The sequence below is a fragment of the Salvelinus sp. IW2-2015 genome, linkage group LG5, assembly GCF_002910315.2.
Source record: "Salvelinus sp. IW2-2015 linkage group LG5, ASM291031v2, whole genome shotgun sequence".
Taxonomy (NCBI): Eukaryota; Metazoa; Chordata; class Actinopteri; order Salmoniformes; family Salmonidae; genus Salvelinus; species Salvelinus sp. IW2-2015.
Window position 1 is genome coordinate 27,691,996 of NC_036844.1, and position 19,438 is coordinate 27,711,433.

Sequence of the window (19,438 nt, forward strand, 5' to 3'; positions counted from 1 at the left end):
AAACACACACAAACAAACAAACAAACAGAGAGCAGGTAGCAGACAGACAAACAAATGCTGTGGAGTCACTCGATCACAATCACACACATACACCTGAGTCAGTAGTACATAAATGTACTGGCAAAGACCAACAACACAGGGAGGGGAAGCAAAGTGATATTCTAGAATCTGTGAGAAAGACAAGAGAGCGAGAGAGAAATTAAGTTTGACAATGGCACAAACAGTGATACTTAGTATTGGTATATCATGTGTGCATGTATCCCAGTTCAGACTGTGGATGGGTTGTTTTCCATGTTCAGTTTCTCCCATGTGGTGACCTGAACACGACAGCATTATGTCAAATAGCTACATTTAGGCCCATGCTTTTTATCCTGCGACACCAACGGTCACACGGGAAGACKGAGTAGACTGCCCCATGCTTGAGTCATGTACTGCACAAGTAGAACAATGTGTGCTACTGGTCAAACGAGCATTTCAAAGAAAATGTGTCACACAATTATAATGGTTTGAATCGGTATTTCATAACTTGCCACTTGAAGTCCTCTGTTTTCACTTCAGTATAATGAGACTGAACCACCATATCCAGTCAGACACGTGCTGATATTGGCAAATAACCAGATCACCACTCTCTGAGAGATTAAAGCAATAACCACATCACCACTCTCTGAGAGATTAAAGCAATAACCACATCACCACTCTCTGAGAGATTAAAGCAATAACCACATCACCACTCTCTGAGAGATTAAAGCAATGACCAGATCACCACTCTCTGAGAGATTAAAGCAATAACCACATCACCACTCTCTGAGAGATTAAAGCAATAACCACATCACCACTCCTCTGAGAGATTAAAGCAATAACCAGATCACCACTCTCTGAGAGATTAAAGCAATGACACATCACCACTCTCTGAGAGATTAAGCAATTATAACACATCATCCACTCTCTGAGAGATTAAAGCAATGACCACATCACCACTCTCTGAGAGATTAAAGCAATGACCACATCACCACTCTCTGAGAGATTAAAGCAATGAGGCTGGCTCCAAGAGGGCTGTGACCTCCTTTCCTAAATCCCACACTACCATAGACTAATGGTGCCAGAGATATAACCTCAATGGCCTGGGAGGGCACAGGTGCAGGTATACAGACACCACATGAAGCTATGCATAACTGGATTCAGCTCACAGCTGTGCATAAGCTTTTATTAGTCCATCATACATTTTTCCAGAGGTTTTATTATTGTGCAATAATGTAAAACAGACTTGAGCTTAATATTAATCCATCCCAAAATCAAATGTGGAAATGTACACCTGTTTGTTGTGGCCATTCTTGGCCCTAAAGCCTGGCAGGTGACAAGATTAACAGATGAGCCTTATCTTTCAGGAGGGTTTTAGTTGGTAGACAGATCCCTCTCCTGCAGTCAATGACCAAAAGCGCCATCTAGTGTCCTCATGGATGGAACGTTGTTAATATTTGTCATCATTTCATAATTCATAAATATTTTTTTTTTAACTGTCAAAAATCTGCTGTTTCTATGTCAAACAGTTGTGTTATATTTCAGTCTTCTGTGATGTATATAAAGTGTAATATTGGGATGCAAACTCAAAATGTTATACATTTCAACATGGTACAGGTATCTTCTTTTTGTAAGCCCATAACCATGTGTGTGAGGTGTACACTTTTGTTTCAAAGTAGATTTGTTTTAAGACTACCAAGAATCACTCTGTGTGATCCTGATTTAGCCCACTGCAGTAACAGGTTTTAAGAAGAGCTTATATTTAGCAATCAATCAATAATTTCAATAAAACTTGCACTGCAGAACTACACAGTACATTTTATCCTCAAAGCCAAAAATAAAATGGCAGAAAACAACATACGTAGGATGTAGGATCTTTATTTGATCACCCTGTTGAAGGAGAACTTTCCTGCAATGCAGAACATGTTTAACTTGTAGTGTATTTGAGGTTTAAATAGGCTTCTGAAGATTGTAATTTCCACCTCGAAATGTCAGACTTGATTTACAAAAAATGTATCAACCCTTGCAAAAGTGTCCATTAATTATAATTCACATTTCCTGTTGCTGCATGATTATTTTCCTGCTGTATCAAACTGGCTCAAATTAAGATCCTATATTTGTACTACAGCAGGTTCAAGGGAAGAATGAATGAAGAATGATGTTACAACCTACAGTACTGTCTTTCTATGGAATGTATTGCATATTTGTTTTTACATTCTACATTCATAAATACAATAACATTTTAAAAATCTAATATTGAAACACATCAGACACAAATATAAAAGTAAATGCATTTTTTTTAAATCATACTCACTGATCAGTCTTCCTCTTGTCCACAGTTCTGTTCACTTGTATAATGTTGTAAGTCTTTGACACACTTTCACAGTTTATGCTAACAGAAAATCTTTGTCAAGATGCAGGGCTATAGTACAGCTTTATGGGCTATCTCTTCCTCACTTTCTCTCGCCTCTTTTTTCTTAGTGATTTACAGGTCCTGTCTTTTAGGTGTCTGTCCTACAAGTAGAGCAGTAGATTGAGGCAGTATGAAAATGCGTATGTGAAGCAGTGTGAAAGTGTGTTTGTGAAACAAAGTGTTTGGGGAGAAAAAAAGGGGGCTGGGCTAGAGAAAGGAAAGGGGGGAAGGACAGCCCATTCTTACCCCCTAAGCCACATCCTTGCTGCCCAGCCCTGAGCATTATCCTCCTTCAGCCTCTTGTTTTGCCATGTCCTATGTCTATTCCTCTCTCTATCTGGGATTCAAATTCCTGGTCTACAGCCCAAATTCAACATCCATTAATCAACCATGCAGGGACAATAGTGGCATGAAAAACCAACCCTGCACTCTAGGGGAAAGGACATACCTGGATTCAATCAAACCCAGTCCTTAACTTATCACTCTTCCTCCGCTCCCTCTGTACGTCTGAGTGCCATCCATCCCTGCCCTGCCCTCCCCTGCCCACTCTTATTCTCCTTCTGACACAGTTGGATATTTACTGTCTGGGAAGAAGGGGGGCCCAGAGGAATGTGGAGACAAATTAACGAGCAGACACAAAGAAACAAGGTTTAACAGTTAAAGACAGCAGGCCACTGTTTCTACAGCATACACACCAGTGTGCTCATGTTCAACATGAGAAATCCCTGTATTGCACCAGAGTGCAAATGCCTCTATACATTGGAAAAGTGAGCTGATTCAACGACAGAGAAACTGTGATTCCATTCCCTAAGTCCAAGTTATCATTAGGAAAATGGGGACACTTTGTCAAGGGAATTTCCATGGCCATTTGGCAGGATCGGGGCAGGACAGCTGTCCTAGTGAATGGGTTTTATAGGGCAGTAAAGTCTCAGTTCAGACCCGAATCCCCCTCCGAGACAACCCTGACCAACTGTAGCCCCCTGCTGCTAACCCACCCCCTTAAAACACACACACATGGACTAACACAGACCCTCACATTTTCACAAACATATACCAAACAGTTGAAACATCTTTCTAAAACAAATATGTTTACTTCGTTTAAGTCACAATTTACACATCAGAAAAGTATTCAGTTCAGTCAGTATATTTACAGGGGGACTGACTGAAGAGATAGAAGGAGATGGAGACAGATAGTTCATTTTGATCAGGGAGAGGTGGAGAAGTGGACTGCACTGGGCTGAGGTAGTTACGAAAAAATGCCAGAGGGAAGACAGATTCACAGTAAGATCAATACAGATCACAGGCGGCCGGTGGAACCTTAATTGGGGAGGATAGGCTATTAGTAATGGCTGGAACGGAATAAATGGAATGGTATTGATCACATCAAATAAATGGTTTCCACGTGTTTGATAACATTCCATTCCAGCCATTATTATGAGCCATCCTCCCCTCAGCAGCCTCCTGTGATACAGCTCAAATCAGGAGAGGAGGTCCAGACCAGGGATCTACCTATTCATGGTACATTTGGAGGATACAGCTTTTGATGACGCCCATGTATCTGTCCCAAATCCRCTGGTGCCTGAAGAGAGAAGAGATTAAGTATTACAACAACATTAATGACTGTATAAACACACACACACACAAACTAACCTGAACGTGCCAAGACAGTGAGCGGCATTGGTGTAGTGAGTGAGGAAGAGTGTGATCTCTGCCACTGTCCATCTATCATATCGACATGGCTCTATGAACTAGGAGAAGAGGAGGAGGACATAAGGCTGTTAGCAGAGATTTCTCAATCTTATCAGGACAGGGGAAAAGCAACTTAGTCATAGGATGATAGTCAGTATCAGGGCAGTAAACACAGAATCTATTCCACAGAAAGGTCAAACTGAATACTATACCAACAAGATTTAACCAATAAAACTACCTCAATACATTGCCAGTTATACTTCATAGCCATCTTTACGATCATGTCTAATTTGTTTCTACAATCTATAATGCCAAACAGCGGAATTCACTATAACAAGTTTGAGAAACATCTTAAGAGGAATTGTCACATACAGTACCAGTCAAAAGTTTGGACACACCTACTCATTCAAGGGTTTTTCTTTATTTTTACTATTTTCTACATTGTATAATAARAGTGAAGACATCAAAACTATGAAGTAACACATATAGAATCATGTAGTAACAAAAAAGTGTTAAACAAATCAAAATATATTTTATATTTGAGGTTCTTCAAAGTAGCCACCCTTTGCCTTGATGACAGCTTTGCACACTTGGCATCTCTCAACCAGCTTCATGAGGTAGTCACCTGGAATGCATTTCAATTAACAGGCGTGCCTTCTTAAAAGTTAATTTGTGGAATTTGTTTCCTTCTTGATGCGTTTGAGCCAATCAGTTGTGTCAGACAAGGTAGGGGGGGTATACAGAAGATAGCCCAATTTGGTAAAAGACCAAGTCCATATTATGGCAAGAACAGCTCAAATAAGCAAAGAGAAACGACAGTCTATCATTACTTTAAGACATGAAGGTCAGTCAATATGGAACATTTCAAGAACTTTGAACGTTTCTTCCAGTGCAGTCGCAAAAACCATCAAGCGCTATTATGAAACTGGCTCTCATGAGGACCGCCACAGGAAAGGAAGACCCAGAGTTACCTTTGCTGCAGAGGATACGTTCATTAGAGTTAACTGCACCTCAGATTGCAGCCCAAATAAATTCTTCACAGAGTTCAAGTAACAGACACATCTCAACATCAACTGTTCAGAGGAGACTGCGTGAATCAATCAGGCCTTCATGGTCGAATTTCTGCAAATACACCACAACTAAAGGACACCAATAAGAAGAGACTTGCTTGGGCCAAGAAACACGATCAATGGACATTAGACCGGTGGAAATCTGTCTTAAATTTGAGATTTTTGGTTCCAACCACCGTGTCTTTGTGAGACGCAGAGTAGGTGAACGGATGATCTCTGCATGTGTGGTTCCCCCGGTGAAGCATGGAGGAGGAGGTGTAATGGTGTGGGGGTGCTTTGCTGGTGACACTCAGTGATTTATTTAGAATTCAAGGCACACTTAACTAGCATGGCTACCACAGCATTCTGCAGCAATACACCATCCCATCTGGTTTGCACTTAGTGGGACTATCATTTCTTTTTCAACAGGACAATGATCCAAAACACACCTCCAGGCTGTGTAAGGCCAATTTGACCAAGGAGAGTGATGGAGTGCTGCATCAGATGACCTGGCCTCCACAATCACCCGACCTCAACCCAATTGAGATGGTTTGGGATTAGTTGGACCGTAGAGTGAAGGAAAAGCAGCCAACAAGTGCTCAGCGTATGTGGGAACTCCTTCAAGACTGTAGGGGCCTCCCAAGTGGCGCAGTGGTCMAAAGCACTGCATTGTAGTTGCTAGCTGTGCCACTAGAGATCCTGGTTTGAGTCCAGGCTCTGTCGCAGCCGGCCGCGACCGGTAGACCCATGGAGTGGTTCACAATTGGCCCAGCATCGTCCAGTTTAGGGGAAGGTTTGGCTGGCAGGGATGTCCTTTTCTCATCGCGCTCTAGCGACTCCTGTGGCGGGCCGGGCGCATGCACGCTGACACGGTCGCCAGGTGTACGGTGCTTCCTCCAACACATTGGTGTGGCTGGCTTCCGAGTGGGCATTGTGTCGAGAAGCTGTGCGGCTTGGTTGGGTCGTGTTTTGGAGGACTCATGGCTCTCGACCTTCGCCTCTCCCGAGTTCGTACGGGAGTTGCAGCAATGAGACAAGACTGTAAATACCAATTGGATACCACGAAATTGGGGAGAAAAAGGGGTAAAAAAATGTATATAATCAAAAAATCAAAAAAAATCATAGACTGTTGGAAAAGCATTCCTCATGAAGCTGGTTGAGAGAATGGCAAGAGTGTGTCATCAAGGCAAAGGGTGGCTACTTTGAATAATCTCAAATATAACATTTATTTTGATTTGTTTAACACTTTTTTGGTTACTACATGATTCCATATGTGTTATTTCATAGTTTTGATGTCTTCACTATTATTATACAATGTAGAAAATAGTAAAAATAAAGAAAAACCCTTGAATGAGTAGGTGTGTCCAAACGTTTGACTGGTAATGTATGTCATAACACGTTGATTGGCTATTAGGGGTGTACCTTCTCCACAAGGTCGATGAATAAATCTCTGACATCTTTGGTATGTGTAAGTTTAGATGCAAGGTTTATCAGGGCTCTAGAAAGATTCTGTGTTCAGAGAGAGAGAGAGTGAGATAGGAAAAGAGAGTAAAAAGACATTCTTACAACCTAACAGATTCAAATTCCTTCCATTTTGTCTTGTTTCAGTGGGGGGAGGGATGTGGGATGTTCATTTCAATCTGAATAGGAATCAAAGTCTGAAATGTTAGACTGTTTGATACCCATCACACTAGTTTCATATAGCTTTGATATATTTTACTTTAACTTATTAATTAATCATAATTTAGACACTTTGAATTGAAATTAACTATTATTTTTCATGCATTGGCAATATTGTACTTCACTTCTGGTTAAAAACAACTCCAACTCTGATATGTGCATTTCTTAGTCTCTGTACACATTAATAGCAATTATCAGTTAGTTGCTCACTTTGAAGTTAACCTCCATCAACTTGTAGACTTTGATCTTTCCCCGCAGAGCAGCACACACCAGGCTAAGAGAGCGAGGAGAGGAGAGAAAAAGAGTCAAGAGGGGGACCAGCAAAGACATCAATGGCTGAATTGTTTTTAGAACTCTCAACATTAACCCACATAWGCATTTTCATACACGTGGTTACACCCATCCTACATTTTATGTTGGTCCATCATGTCTTTGTCATTAACCAAAACCTTGAGATCTTTCAGTTCATGCAGAAACTCTTTCTCCAGGTCAACATCCATATCCTCCATCATGCTATCTGTGAAGAGAGAGGGGGAAAAGGAATGGGATATGGTGCTAGAAAGCCAAGTATGTCCAGCGTTGATACCTCATAAAGCAGGGGTCTCCAACCTTTTTTTAGCATGAGAGCTACTTWAAAAAAAAAAAAAATGTAAATGATGTGAGCTACTCACTTTTCTATAACTTAAAAAAAAAATGATTTCCTCATTTCCCCTGCACCTCTTTCCGGGGTCCCTATTTTTTTTATTTTTTTACTTAACCTTTATTTAACTAGGCAAGTTAACTAGGATTTGAACCAGTGACTGTAATGGGGCCTCTTTCACTGAGATGCAGTGCCTTAGACTGCTGTGCAGCTCGGGAGCCAATTGTACAAGCGAAAGTAGTGCACTATGTTCTCTGTCAAAATACCTGGTAAAATAATGGTTAACAAAAACCTCTAAGGGGTCCCTATAAAATCAATTTRCCCCCCCCAAATTCAGTTGTGTATTTTCCTGGTTTTGGATTTTTGGGGGTTTTCACTCTCAACATTACAATTGTTCATAGAGAAAGAACGACATCGGATGTTCTGCGTTGATGTCAATGCTTAAATCACAACATAATACCATTTTGTGGGGGTCTTGAAGAAAACTAACATATTTAGATTTGTGAGTCTAATTCCCCTTTAAATGCGCATCTGGCCCTTTAATTTAATTGCACATCTAGTGTGCAGTCTAATGTGCCGGTCTAGGATGGTTCTGTACTACTGCTGCTCATTTCATGGCAAAGTTTGCAAATAATATACAGTACTTACTCATGACATACCTCTGCCAGGTAAGCCTATTTCGCAGTTAACATTTATTTGAGAAGGTTTTGGGTAAAGTATTTCTGTCAAACCACAAGATGGTTATCACATCAACTGGCTACTAGGGATGGGCATTTCGAGTCTTTTCTGTGAGCCGGATCATTTGGCTTCGTTCACTTAAAATTGACATTCATTTGGCTCCCAAACGGCTTTAATCTCTAATTTGAAGCCTAAAACATTGACTAGCATTATGTCATATCGTGAAATGGGAGTTCAAATAAATGTTTACCTGACCAAATTATTAGATGGCTTGCAAAAAAAATGTAAGATAACATTTTATGCACTGAAAAAAATTGCGTGAACCACAATGAGGCTCTCTCCTCACTATATTGTTATTGCACTGAGGAATTACCATCTTCAGAGAACGTTTTTAGAATTTATCTGCAGATAATCGATGTCTGGAGCTCAAATAGTAAACGTATGCAAATCAGGGAGCCAAATTAACTTATTTTTCACATATGTGAATCGGCTTCTTGCGTTCACCAAAATCAGCTGTTCAAAAAGAGCTGTTCGCGAACGAGCCATCACTACTGGCTACAAAAGGACTGATAGACAAATGCCAGCACCACACAGACCTAAAGGGGCAATATCGATGGAAATTAATTGGCAGATATTGTGTTTGGTTTGGCTTTTTAAGCCAATAGTGGCTAACCAGGGGTGGGATCATTTCTATGTTAGATAGTAGCTGGAAGCTTGCGGTGTCTGATACGTTATGACAGTTTGCGGTGGAACACAGAATTGTTTGGCGAGCTACTCATAAGCTACTGGTAGCTCGCAATCGATCTGTTGTAGACCCCTGTCATAACGCAACTACTTCCACGGGCCAAATAAAACAGTTTTTGACAAGAGCTTTGGGTTCAAATAATTATTTCTATGATATGATTTTTTCCCCCTGGGACTGACTTCTTTGTATTGTGTACTACATTTATCTGCATTGTGCCATCAGTGACTGGTCAAAGAGATGCATCTTACCCATTGCTCCTATTGTCCAGTAACTGATGAGCTGGCCTGCACAGAAGGCAAAGTCTTGGAATGAGAGGTACTGTAGCTTCCTCTTTCCTGTCTCAAAGCGGCTGTTTGCAAAAAACACAATGGCAGCATAGTCCCTGGAGGGATAGAGAAAAAAGTGAGAGGGAGGCACAGTAGGTTAGAGGGCCTGAACCCAATTATAATTTTTTCATCCATCATTCTATAAACCATTAAGTCAATTAGTCTACAAACAAAGACGCATGTATGCTATTCCCTGTGAATATATAAATATTACTAGAGTTATGGTTGACAGATTTCTTTCGCTACACTATTTCTGTTTCTCCTTCCTTATTCCTCCCACTCTGTTCTTGTATCCACCTTGCCAGTGTGTCGGAGAGCAAGAAGTGACGCTGTATGTTCTCCACTAGTGGGCCCTTGAGCTCCTCCACCACTTTGAACACCCGCTTGAAATTGTCAAACTGGAGAGAAAGACAGTAAGACGGACAGACAGACAGACAGACAGACAGACAGACAGACAGACAGACAGACAGACAGACAGACAGACAGAGACAGAGACAGAGATGTGCTTCGTGTTGGTATGCTCTATATCCAATGGCTTTTGTATTTCTGATCATGACATCACTATAAAAGCCCCACGGTTGACAGGCAAATCCCTCTGCATGACAGTGCTTAAACTGGACAGATAATTCAATTACAGAGCAGTGCTCAAAAAGAAAGGAGGACCAAGGCACTCTTCATATAATTAATTAAAATGCCTTTATTAGTATGGCATGTTCAATAGAAACAAAGTTGTTTAAAAACCGACGGGTTTCGGCTGCATGGCCTTCGTCAGGGAGTACAGAAAAAGGAGAATACAATGTCCTCTTTTGAAAGGCTTTTCCAATTAGCCCTAATTAGAAGAGGGAGTGGTTACCAAATTGGACACACCTAGTAAGCAATAATATACACATGAAAAGGTGAAATACTGTAGCTATGTTATCATGAGCATACAACTCCAAGCTAGAAGCATCAGAACACCCAGAGCAGTGCTGTCCAGGTAAGGTCCTGGCCTGTTCTTTTTTGTATTTAAGCTGCTCTTGAGTGACAGGTTCTTCTCAAGCTGGGAGTTGTGTGTTAATACAGTCAGGAGTCACGCTATATTAATGTAGCCCCTTCTCAATGAGTGTGGTGTTTGTGTTAGTCTCACCTGTCTCCTGCAGTTCTTCAGTGTGATCCCTGTTTTACAGCTGATGTCATCCAGGTCTTTTTTGGTCCCTTTGGAGAGCTTTTTCCCCAGCACCTCTCTGGCAAACACACTGTCAAATTCATAGTACCTGCAGAAAATAACAACACACTGGTTAGCTCTAAAACATGGGGAGGAAGGGCTAATACACACACACAGTATTTTGGATTTGCATATGGTCCTGAGCAGTGGAGGTTCCTCAGAGAAAGAAGGGAGGACCATCCTACTAAGTGAATTTCACAAAAATAAAAATAGAGAAACATAAAAGTTATCCTTTTTGGATAAAAATATKCTAAATATATTCACACCTCATCAAATAACTGATTAAAACACACACTGTTTTGCAATGAAGGTCTACAGTAGCCTCAACAGCACTCTCTGGGGTAGCACCATGGTGTAGCTGGAGGACAGCTAGCTGACTTCAATACAAACCCTAGGAGGCTCATGGTTCTCAGTAATTATACTACATGACCAAAAGTATGTGGACACCTGCTCGTTGAACAACATCCACTCTTCTGGGAAGGCTTTCCACTAGATGTTGGAACATTTCTGGGGGACTTGCTTCCATTCAGCCACAAGAGCATTAGTGAGGTTGGACACTGATGTTGGGCGATTAGGCCTGGCTTGCAGTCGGTGTTCCAATTCATCCCAAAGGTGCTTGATGGGATTGAGGTCAGGGCTCTGTGCAGGCCAGTCAAGTTCTTCCATACTGATCTCAACAAACCATTTCTGTATGGACCTTACTTTGTGCACGGGGGCATTGTCATGCTGAAACAGGAAAGGGCCTTCCCCAAACTGTTAGAAGCACAAAGTTAGAAGCACAAAATCATCTAGAATGTCATTGTATGKTGTAGCGTTAAGATTTCCCTTTACTGGAACTAAGGGGCCTAGCCCGAACTATGAAAAACAGCCCCAGACCATTATTCCTCCTCCACCAAACTTTACAGTTGGTACCATGCATTCTCCTGGCATCCACCGAACCCAGATTCGTCCGTCAGACTGCCAGATGGTGAAGCGTGATTCATCACTCCAGAGTACACGTTTCCACTGCTCCACAGTCCAATGGCGGCGAGCTTTACACCACTCCAGCCGACGCTTGGCATTGTGCATGGTAATCTTAGGCTTGTGTGCAGTTGCTTGGCCATGGAAACCCATTTCATGAAGCGCCTGATGAACAGTTATTGTGCCGATGTTGCTTCCAGAGGCAGTTTGGAACTCGGTAGTGAGTGTTGCAACTGAGGACAGATGATTTTTACGAGCTTCAGCGGTACCATTCTGTGAGCTTGTGTGGCCTACCACTTCGCGGCTGAACTGTTGTTGCTCCTCCACATTTCCACTTCACAATGACAGCACTTACAGCTGACGGGGCAGCTCTAGCAGGGCAGACATTTGACGAACTGACTTGTTGGAAAGGTGGTGTCCTATGACGGTGCCACGCTGAAAGACACTGAACTCTTCATTACGGGACATTCTACTGCCAATGTTTGTCTATGGAGATTGCATGGCTGTGTGCTCGATTTTATACACCTGTCAGCAACGGGTGCGGCTGAAATAGCCGAATCCACTAATTTGAAGGGGTGTCCACATACTTTTGTATATATAGTGTATGATGACATCCAGAGGATGTCCTCAAACCTATCAGAGTTCTTGCAGCATGAACTGACATGTTGTCCGTCCAATCAAAGGATCAGAGAATGAATCTAGTACTGAAAGCATAAGCTACAGCTAGCTAGCACTGCAGTGGATAAAATGTTGTGAGTAGTTGACTCAAAGAGAGAAATACAATAGCTGAACAGTTTTGAACAAATTAATTTCTTAAACAATGAAGGACAAGCAGGAGAGAGAGAGAAAGAAATAAAGAGAGAGAGGGAGAGATATACTGTAGCTATATTTCATAGTGTTTTTTTCTTCTTCTTCATTTACCTTTCACTTCCTTAGCTAATGCAGCTAATTTAGCCTACTCAACAACCTGACTCAAACAGAGAGGAATGCTATTTATGTTAGCTAGCTGGCTTAGCCTATCCAACACGGAAACTCTTCCAATCAAGGTAAGCTTTCGGTTTGATTAATTTATTGCCAACGGGGCCCGCCAGTGTAACTACTAAACTGCTAGCTATAAAATTCACTGTACTGCGTGATTGTACACATGGATTGGGTTGGGGATTAACTAATGTGTTAGTTCTAGTTTTTTGACTATAACGTTAATGTATTGACAATGATGTAGGCTGTGTAGCTTTTAGCGGACATGGTATGAAGGTTTGGCTTGGAGAGTTTTTTGCACCTGGTCAAAGACAGCTGTTGTGTTGTGCCCTAAAGTCCACAAGCGGAGGGAAAAGGTGAGAGGAGGAGAGTACATAGATGCGAGAAGGAATTATACAACGAGCAAAGTGATGATGCTGTATGTGGCTGCTTTGAAAGCGAACTGTGGGTGATCTGGGGTGTATTCATTCCGCCGATTCTGTTGTAAAACGTGTCTTAAATGGAAGGAAACAGAATGAAACTGGGAGGGAACTACCTGAATTTGTCCAATAACTGTTTGGACTAATGATTACACCCCAGATCAGCTAGAAGCAGTATTGAATGAGTCACTGTCTGTCACCTTCATTACTCTATGTGTCTCTCGACCTGTGCACCTATATGTCATTTGTAGGCTAGGTTGTAACAACCTCATGATGGGTATAGGGAAAATGTTTGTATCATGTAGTAGCCTGAACCTATCAATGTTACTTACATTGAGCTGGGTGAATGGGATATGAATGACAGTCATATGCTGTAATACAAATATGGCCATGCTCATTAAAACAAATAATCCTCCCTAATCTTGAATGGCACCAACCACCACTGGCCCTGTGTCTATTTCTACGTTTCCACACAAATTGCCCTTGGCTTTGGGAACAGTAACAATTTATGGAACTGAACACACACCTTTCAATGAGAATTCTCTGGTTCTGGGCCGGGATCTGATACAGCAGCTGACTGCCCAGTTTGGTGGGGGAGTGTAAGAGACGCTCACACATCTGGAACGTTCTAAACTGGTCCATGGTATCGCTGGTCAGCACCTCTGCATTCGCCTCACACTCCAATAATGCCCCCTCATCCATCCGCACCTTCACTGCATCACTCACTGTGAGGGAGAGCATGGCAGAGATGGGAGAGAGACAATAGGATGTAAATGATGTCACGGTCAAGTCATTGTCATTCTATTGTGTAGGCATCTGTGATTTCAATACATTCCTGAAATCAATACATTCCTCTGTCACACAGTGCAGTGTCACCACAGCCTTGTCATTCCAAAGTCTCAACAAAATAGGATAGAGACAAACCTGTGAGGCCGTCCAACCAAAGCTGATAGACTTCCATATCCATGATAGTTGTGTTCCCCACAAACACATCCAGTTCCATAGACATCTTGTAGGATAATGAGGAACCAAAATGACTGCAGAGAGTTAATTTAAGAACGACTATGCCGAGTAGTTAAAAAGAGTAGTCTACACACAACCAGAATGATCTTGGTAGCCTTTTATATCTACAGAGCAGCGGGTAACCTAGCGGTTAGAGCGTTGGGCCAGTATCTGAAAAGTCGCTGGTTTGAATACCCGAGCCGACAAGGTGAAAAATCTGTCAATGTGCCCTTGAGCAAGGCACTTAACCCTAATTTGCTCCAGGGGTGCCGTACAACCATGGCTGACCCTGGAAAACAACACATTTTACTGCACTTATCCGGTGTATGTGACAATAAAAAAAAGAAAAAATATATATATACACATTATGTCTCACTATTGATAGACTGCAAAGTTGATTCACTGAGGGTCATGTTTCTAGGTGAAGCTGGCATTAACAGTCAAGGATCGATGACCCATTTAAAAGGGTAGTCACACCGGGTCACTATATTGTGCCATTATGTAACATAGCCCTTTTAGGAATAACAAATAATAATACTTTACCTTTAACTAGTGTTATGTATCTGTCAAGTCGAGCGGAAACCGTAGCAAGCAAATATATTGCACCAGGCACCGTCTGGGTAAACAGCATCTGCAAACGCGTATTATTTATTGCGCAGTTAAAACGTTGGGTTCTACAAAGAATTCGAGTAAAAACAGCGTATCGAATTTGCATAGACCTGCATTCAAAAGAACACTAAACACTGCTTAAAAACTCTATCCTTATTGTAAAATAAAAGCGAAACGACAGATGGTGTCGCTGACATGTAAATTGTGGCTCCTCTCAAAATCCACAACAGAAAGCGCAACTTTGTTTCTCTTTGCTGGATATCTCTAGAGAATAGCACATTGGATACAAGGCACTTTACTGCCATCTACTGCTGTGGAGAAATAGTTTTTTCCGGGGGTGGGTTTGTACCGTTTTCTAGCAAAATATCGCTGGACGAGTTATTTGAAGGGAAGTCTTTATCGCACGCAATATGACGGGCACTGCCCATTGTCCTGAAATGGACAAATTTATGGAACGTTCCATGGTTTTGAAATTAGCAAAATGCTGGGGCTGTCCATGGTGCTGAAATCAGCAACATTCCTATGTAAACAGTTCACGGTGGGAGTGTCTACTGCATGGGAGATAAGGTAGTGGGCTAAGAAGGCGGTCTAGGCCAATATTTATAGTTGTTCCATTATATTTGCCTAAACTAAACACTCTCTTGAGTACGGATATATTTCTTAGGTGACTTGAGCTGGTTTGTTCCACAAATCTGTATGCGCATTGTTTCCTCTGTCTAAATATTACTGCGCGTTTATCTTTCTGTGGACTGGACTTGAGCGCCACCCTGGTGAAAGTGAGAAAATACAGTGTATTTTTACATCAACATTAGCCTACTGGTGACGAATTATGTTCTTCTTAACTGGCCATTTTTAAGAGCCATTTTATTACGCGCTTTAGAAGAGGCATCGATACAAATTGCATAAAACGCTACATAAAACGCTCGTTTCACTTCGTATCGTGAAAATTACAATGACAGAGGCAATGTGGGCAAAGGCTTGTTTTGCAAGACATACTCGGTAGCGTTGAGGATCAGGGCTTCACAATTTAAATCATAATTTTGTAAGCATTCCATTACCTATTTTATTACTGTTTATTTTTTTGCAAATTGCCATATTTTCCATGCATAGTCGTTGAGCCGCACTCGCATGACACCAAGCCTACAGTAAATGACACAAAATGTGCAGCAACAGCGAGATTGACAAGCGAGAGCTCTCTAAAATGTCCGACGAGGATTTGATGTCATTCTCCAAAAAAGACATCGTGGCCAGGTTACGCCAAGAGGAGGCCAACAAGATGACAGCCCTTATACAGCGAGGGCGGTTAATTAAAGAGGTTAATAAACAACTGCAGGAGCATTTACTCGAAATCAGGGAACTCAAAGTAGTCAATAATAGGCTTCAGGAGGAGAACCAAGAACTGCGAGAACTATGTAGTTTCCTGGATGATGACAGAATGAAAATAAAAACGCTTTCCCGAGAGTGGCAACTTTTTGGACACAACGCTGCCAAAGTGATGCGTGAGGACGTGGGTGGACATCTGAAGAAGTTAGCTGATTTGGAACGAGTGCAAGATGGATTGGTAAAGGAGAATTTCGATCTCAAGGAACTGTGTGTTGTTCTGGAGGAGGGTTGTGTCAGCAGAGGTGATTCCAGTCCTGGCGGGTCGTCCGAGTTGAGTTTACAGTATTTTGTGGCCCGGGACTTTGGAGATGGAAGTTCCAGCGCTGGGAGCATCGGTAGTCCAGATCCTCTTCTAGTCTGTTCTCCCGATGAATGAGATGGTACCAACAAACTTCTTCTATCAAATATAAAATATGTTGTTAATGTCACCTCAGGTCACATAAAAGGGGAATGGGTCGTTTTTATGCTATGTTATAGATTTCTAGCAAAATATCACAGGCCACGTTCTTATCGCGCATTCAATATGACGGGAGCTGACCATGGTGCTGAAATAAGCAACATACTGTACATCCGACACGGGAATGCTTTATCTCGAACTGTTTTATATTGACTGTTGATGGGAATTTGTATTCTTCAGTTCTCTTTTATTAGTTTGCATGACACATGTTCAATTTTCCCTTGCAGTTTTGTCATATTGTTCTTCACACAAATAGTGTTTATTTTCCCTCCATTCATTCAATATCACTTTTCTCTCTGAATATCAAAGCATTATCTATCCTATCCTTTGAGCTGGTGAGCCTTTTCTAAGTCGTGTCTGTGCCCCTTATAGCATGTCATAGTATTTGTAATTTTAAAAAAACGAATTGTCCAAAACTTTATTGTAATTGTGAAAACCCTCATGTTTTTACACTGTTTTGTTTAAAAGATGACAATAATGATCTGAATCAGCTTGTTGTTTTTACATGACCCCTATTTGGGTAGATTAGAAGCAATAATGCATGATGGTGATGTTTTGAAAACCCCAACTCCCAGTCTCCCAGTTGTAAGACTTTCTTAGGATGAAGTGGATGAAGGAGGAATTCATTATTGATCCAGGATCAACTTCAGGAGCAAGGTCTAGGCCAATACATGCAGGATATTGGGCTTGTTCAACATTGTAGCCGACACTGCAGGTGACTTCCGACTGTTTGATCTACAAATTACCATGCATCATAAATAACTACTCATTATTATTTGTAAATCATTCAGTATGTTCAGTGACAGCTGTTGGAAGTGGAGTAAACGATGTGGAGTGGAGATTGCACTCAAAAGGGAGATGCGGGCAACTACAGTAACTCCTCAATCTCAATGGTGATTGAGGACAACTAGTCACTCCACCCAGTCTCAGTGAGGAGGTATGTGGGGAACTGAGCCAGGAGAGATTATCTAATGTTATCTCAAACTAATCTTTAACTCAAACTCATAGCCAAGCATGTATGCCTTTTAAGATCATCTACACACTGAATAAGGCTGCAAAGCCTTTATGCAATATATTTGCGATATATTTTTGAGTGTGGACCCAGCACACCTTTTTGCTAAGATCATCTACTATCAGATGCAGATTTTAGTTACAGTTACAACAATCTTCATCCCAGAGTAAAAATACTGACTGAAAATGTGTATTTTTGGTTTGGAGGTAGTGAATAGTGTTGAAAATGATCCACTTCAATGCACTGGAAACATGTAATTGTTTTATATCCACACAGTTTTTTATTAATATCCATATCTTATTTGTTGTCAAATTAATTTCAAAAAGCCAACAAAAATTTTGCAAACTTAATCAATGGTTTATGTTTAGAACTTTAGCCAACAGATTGTTGAATTCATTCCAATCAACCCCTATGTACTGACACACTGTTGCATTGACAATGGGGGACAAGTCACATTCTGTTATCTTGACACACCTAGAATGATCGATATGCCCCAACTGTAACATCAAACAGTTGGGGATTATTCAGTGTGCCTTCTCGGTCCAAAAGAAAGTAGAACTTGTGATCTTTCACCCTGAGGGGAATGAAAGTAGGAGACTCTTGTCTGTGGGCGTAACAGGCCACTTGTGACAAGGGTACAGTAATTCTCTGTCCCTTGTTTGGTCCCAGGGGTGACTGTGTCGACACAGTGACCATCCCACCCCCTTTATGTAGAATCACCTGGCTGACAGAACGCCGGCAGAACAGAGCACCAAGTCCCATGATCCCTCCACCTAAGAGAGAGAGAAAAGTATTAATACAATCACACACAGGTATAGGTGCCTCAATTTATAATACTGCCAGTCTTCTGCACAATCAATTCTGACACATACCAATAACAAGGCATGCCAGTGTGAATCCATATCTCCAAGCATTAGATCCCAGGTTCATATCGAAACTCCAAAGTCCTGCCAAGCCAGTAGTGGAGACATGTCTCCCACCAGAACCACTTCCACCAGTGTCTCGAAGACCAGTAAAGGCGAAGTGGGCCAGGTATGTCCAGAAAAGAAACTGACCACCACAGAAGACTGCTAAGAGGCGAAAGAACCTTGTTCGGTCGTGCTCAAACAGAATCACGTCTTTTGCAACTGCTGTCGATGTAGAAAGAGGGCGGGAAAGAGGTACCTGTTGGTGCAGTTTCTTCATAACATGAAAGTACCGTTTTTGTGTGTTCACTCTTGAGCGGATTGATAACACACCAAAACACAACGTATCTGTTGCCCATATAGCACCCTCTCTCCCCAAACTGTATGCTACTCTTATACGGCTATATAGGTGGCCATTGCTCATGCCAGTGCATGTCGACGATGGTGAAGGTGTATGTGATGGACGGCTCAAAATCGCTCTCGGTGTCACTTCGCTAAGGTTCCGCAATCGCGAAACGTTTGATAATCGATGACGTGCAAGACTAGACCAACACTTCGATATACCGCTTAACAAAGAGTGAAATCCCATTTTTCTTACTGTCAGTTTTTTATGGAACCCTTGGATTTTTTTACAATCAGAACATAGCTGGACACAAGCTACATAACTCGTTTGTAGGACGCCGCCATGTTTAGATGTCTACGGAGACTGCAGTGGCACAAAAAGTAACGCCAAGGCAAGCAAGCGTGATAGCTTCAAAGATGGTTGATACATAAAGATGTCTTACTCAGGCCGTTTACCATTGAAAAAATTGTCACAGTTCCGGTCTACTGAAGAGGTGGTTCTCCCATTCACACCAATGCAATAGCTGCGGGGTCTGGTCTACTTAGTTCATTGACTGTATTTAAGAGACAGAAAAAATGGACTGAGATGTATCGCTTTCTCTTCCGTCTCTGATAGCGGTCTCATCGCTAGGCCTACTGGTAAATTAGGCCTAATATATCAGGCCTATGTCGTGAACAATCTTATATATGAACACAGCGAATTTAAGAGAATGTATTGTGTTATATAGCTACAATTATCATCCCTTAATTTTATCCACYGAAAATGTGTCACAAAGCTATAGTCTTGCTCATCTCACTCAGTAGACTAGTCCAATGTATGGATGTGTGGAAAAACTGGTGGTGCTATAAATAAGACAACGAATGAACACCTCCCCGTAGTCACTCTCCTTCTCACTCTCTCTCGCCCTCTCTCAAGTCAATTAAAAAAG

The 19,438-nt window shown here is 41.6% G+C and overlaps 3 protein-coding genes across 6 annotated transcripts; 1 reads left to right on the forward strand and 2 right to left on the reverse strand.

The window, feature by feature from the left end:
- Positions 1–3,923: 3,923 nt before the first annotated feature.
- LOC111964158 (acidic fibroblast growth factor intracellular-binding protein B) lies at positions 3,924–14,658 on the reverse strand. 4 transcript variants are annotated; one of them, XM_023987916.2, is made up of 11 exons: positions 14,345–14,658; positions 13,724–13,808; positions 13,326–13,524; positions 10,365–10,491; positions 9,536–9,636; positions 9,161–9,294; positions 7,258–7,366; positions 7,060–7,123; positions 6,592–6,678; positions 4,082–4,179; positions 3,924–4,010 (listed from the first exon to the last, which is right to left on the reverse strand). In XM_023987916.2, the coding sequence occupies exons 2-11, from the start codon at positions 13,806–13,808 to the stop codon at positions 3,941–3,943; spliced, it is 1,074 nt and encodes a 357-aa protein (XP_023843684.1). In that variant the 5' UTR covers positions 14,345–14,658; the 3' UTR covers positions 3,924–3,940. The 4 variants fall into 4 exon arrangements, with proteins under 4 accessions (XP_023843684.1, XP_023843685.1, XP_070299743.1 ...); XM_023987917.2 differs by having other exon boundaries at positions 13,724–13,836; XM_070443642.1 differs by lacking the exons at positions 3,924–4,010; positions 6,592–6,678; positions 13,724–13,808 and adding an exon at positions 6,736–6,809 and having other exon boundaries at positions 4,090–4,179.
- Positions 14,659–15,076: 418 nt separating this feature from the next.
- On the forward strand, positions 15,077–16,601 carry LOC111964160 (coiled-coil domain-containing protein 85B-like). The gene has a single exon (XM_023987920.2). The coding sequence runs from the start codon at positions 15,570–15,572 to the stop codon at positions 16,167–16,169; it is 600 nt and encodes a 199-aa protein (XP_023843688.1). The 5' UTR covers positions 15,077–15,569; the 3' UTR covers positions 16,170–16,601.
- A 918-nt stretch (positions 16,602–17,519) lies between these two features.
- Positions 17,520–18,903, reverse strand: tmem223 (transmembrane protein 223). Its single transcript, XM_023987919.2, has 2 exons — positions 18,135–18,903; positions 17,520–18,035 (listed from the first exon to the last, which is right to left on the reverse strand). The coding sequence occupies exons 1-2, from the start codon at positions 18,754–18,756 to the stop codon at positions 17,737–17,739; spliced, it is 921 nt and encodes a 306-aa protein (XP_023843687.1). The 5' UTR covers positions 18,757–18,903; the 3' UTR covers positions 17,520–17,736.
- Positions 18,904–19,438: the final 535 nt, after the last annotated feature.

Excerpts from the sequence above, each read along its gene's own strand:
- LOC111964160 (XM_023987920.2), top strand. The coding sequence starts at position 15,570 with ATGTGCAGCAACAGCGAGATTGACAAGCGAGAGCTCTCTAAAATGTCC.
- tmem223 (XM_023987919.2), bottom strand. The coding sequence starts at position 18,756 with ATGGGATTTCACTCTTTGTTAAGCGGTATATCGAAGTGTTGGTCTAGT. Across the intron at positions 18,036-18,134 it reads ACTGGCATGCCTTGTTATTG|GTGGAGGGATCATGGGACTT; the intron begins GTATGTGTCAGA and ends TCTCTCTCTTAG.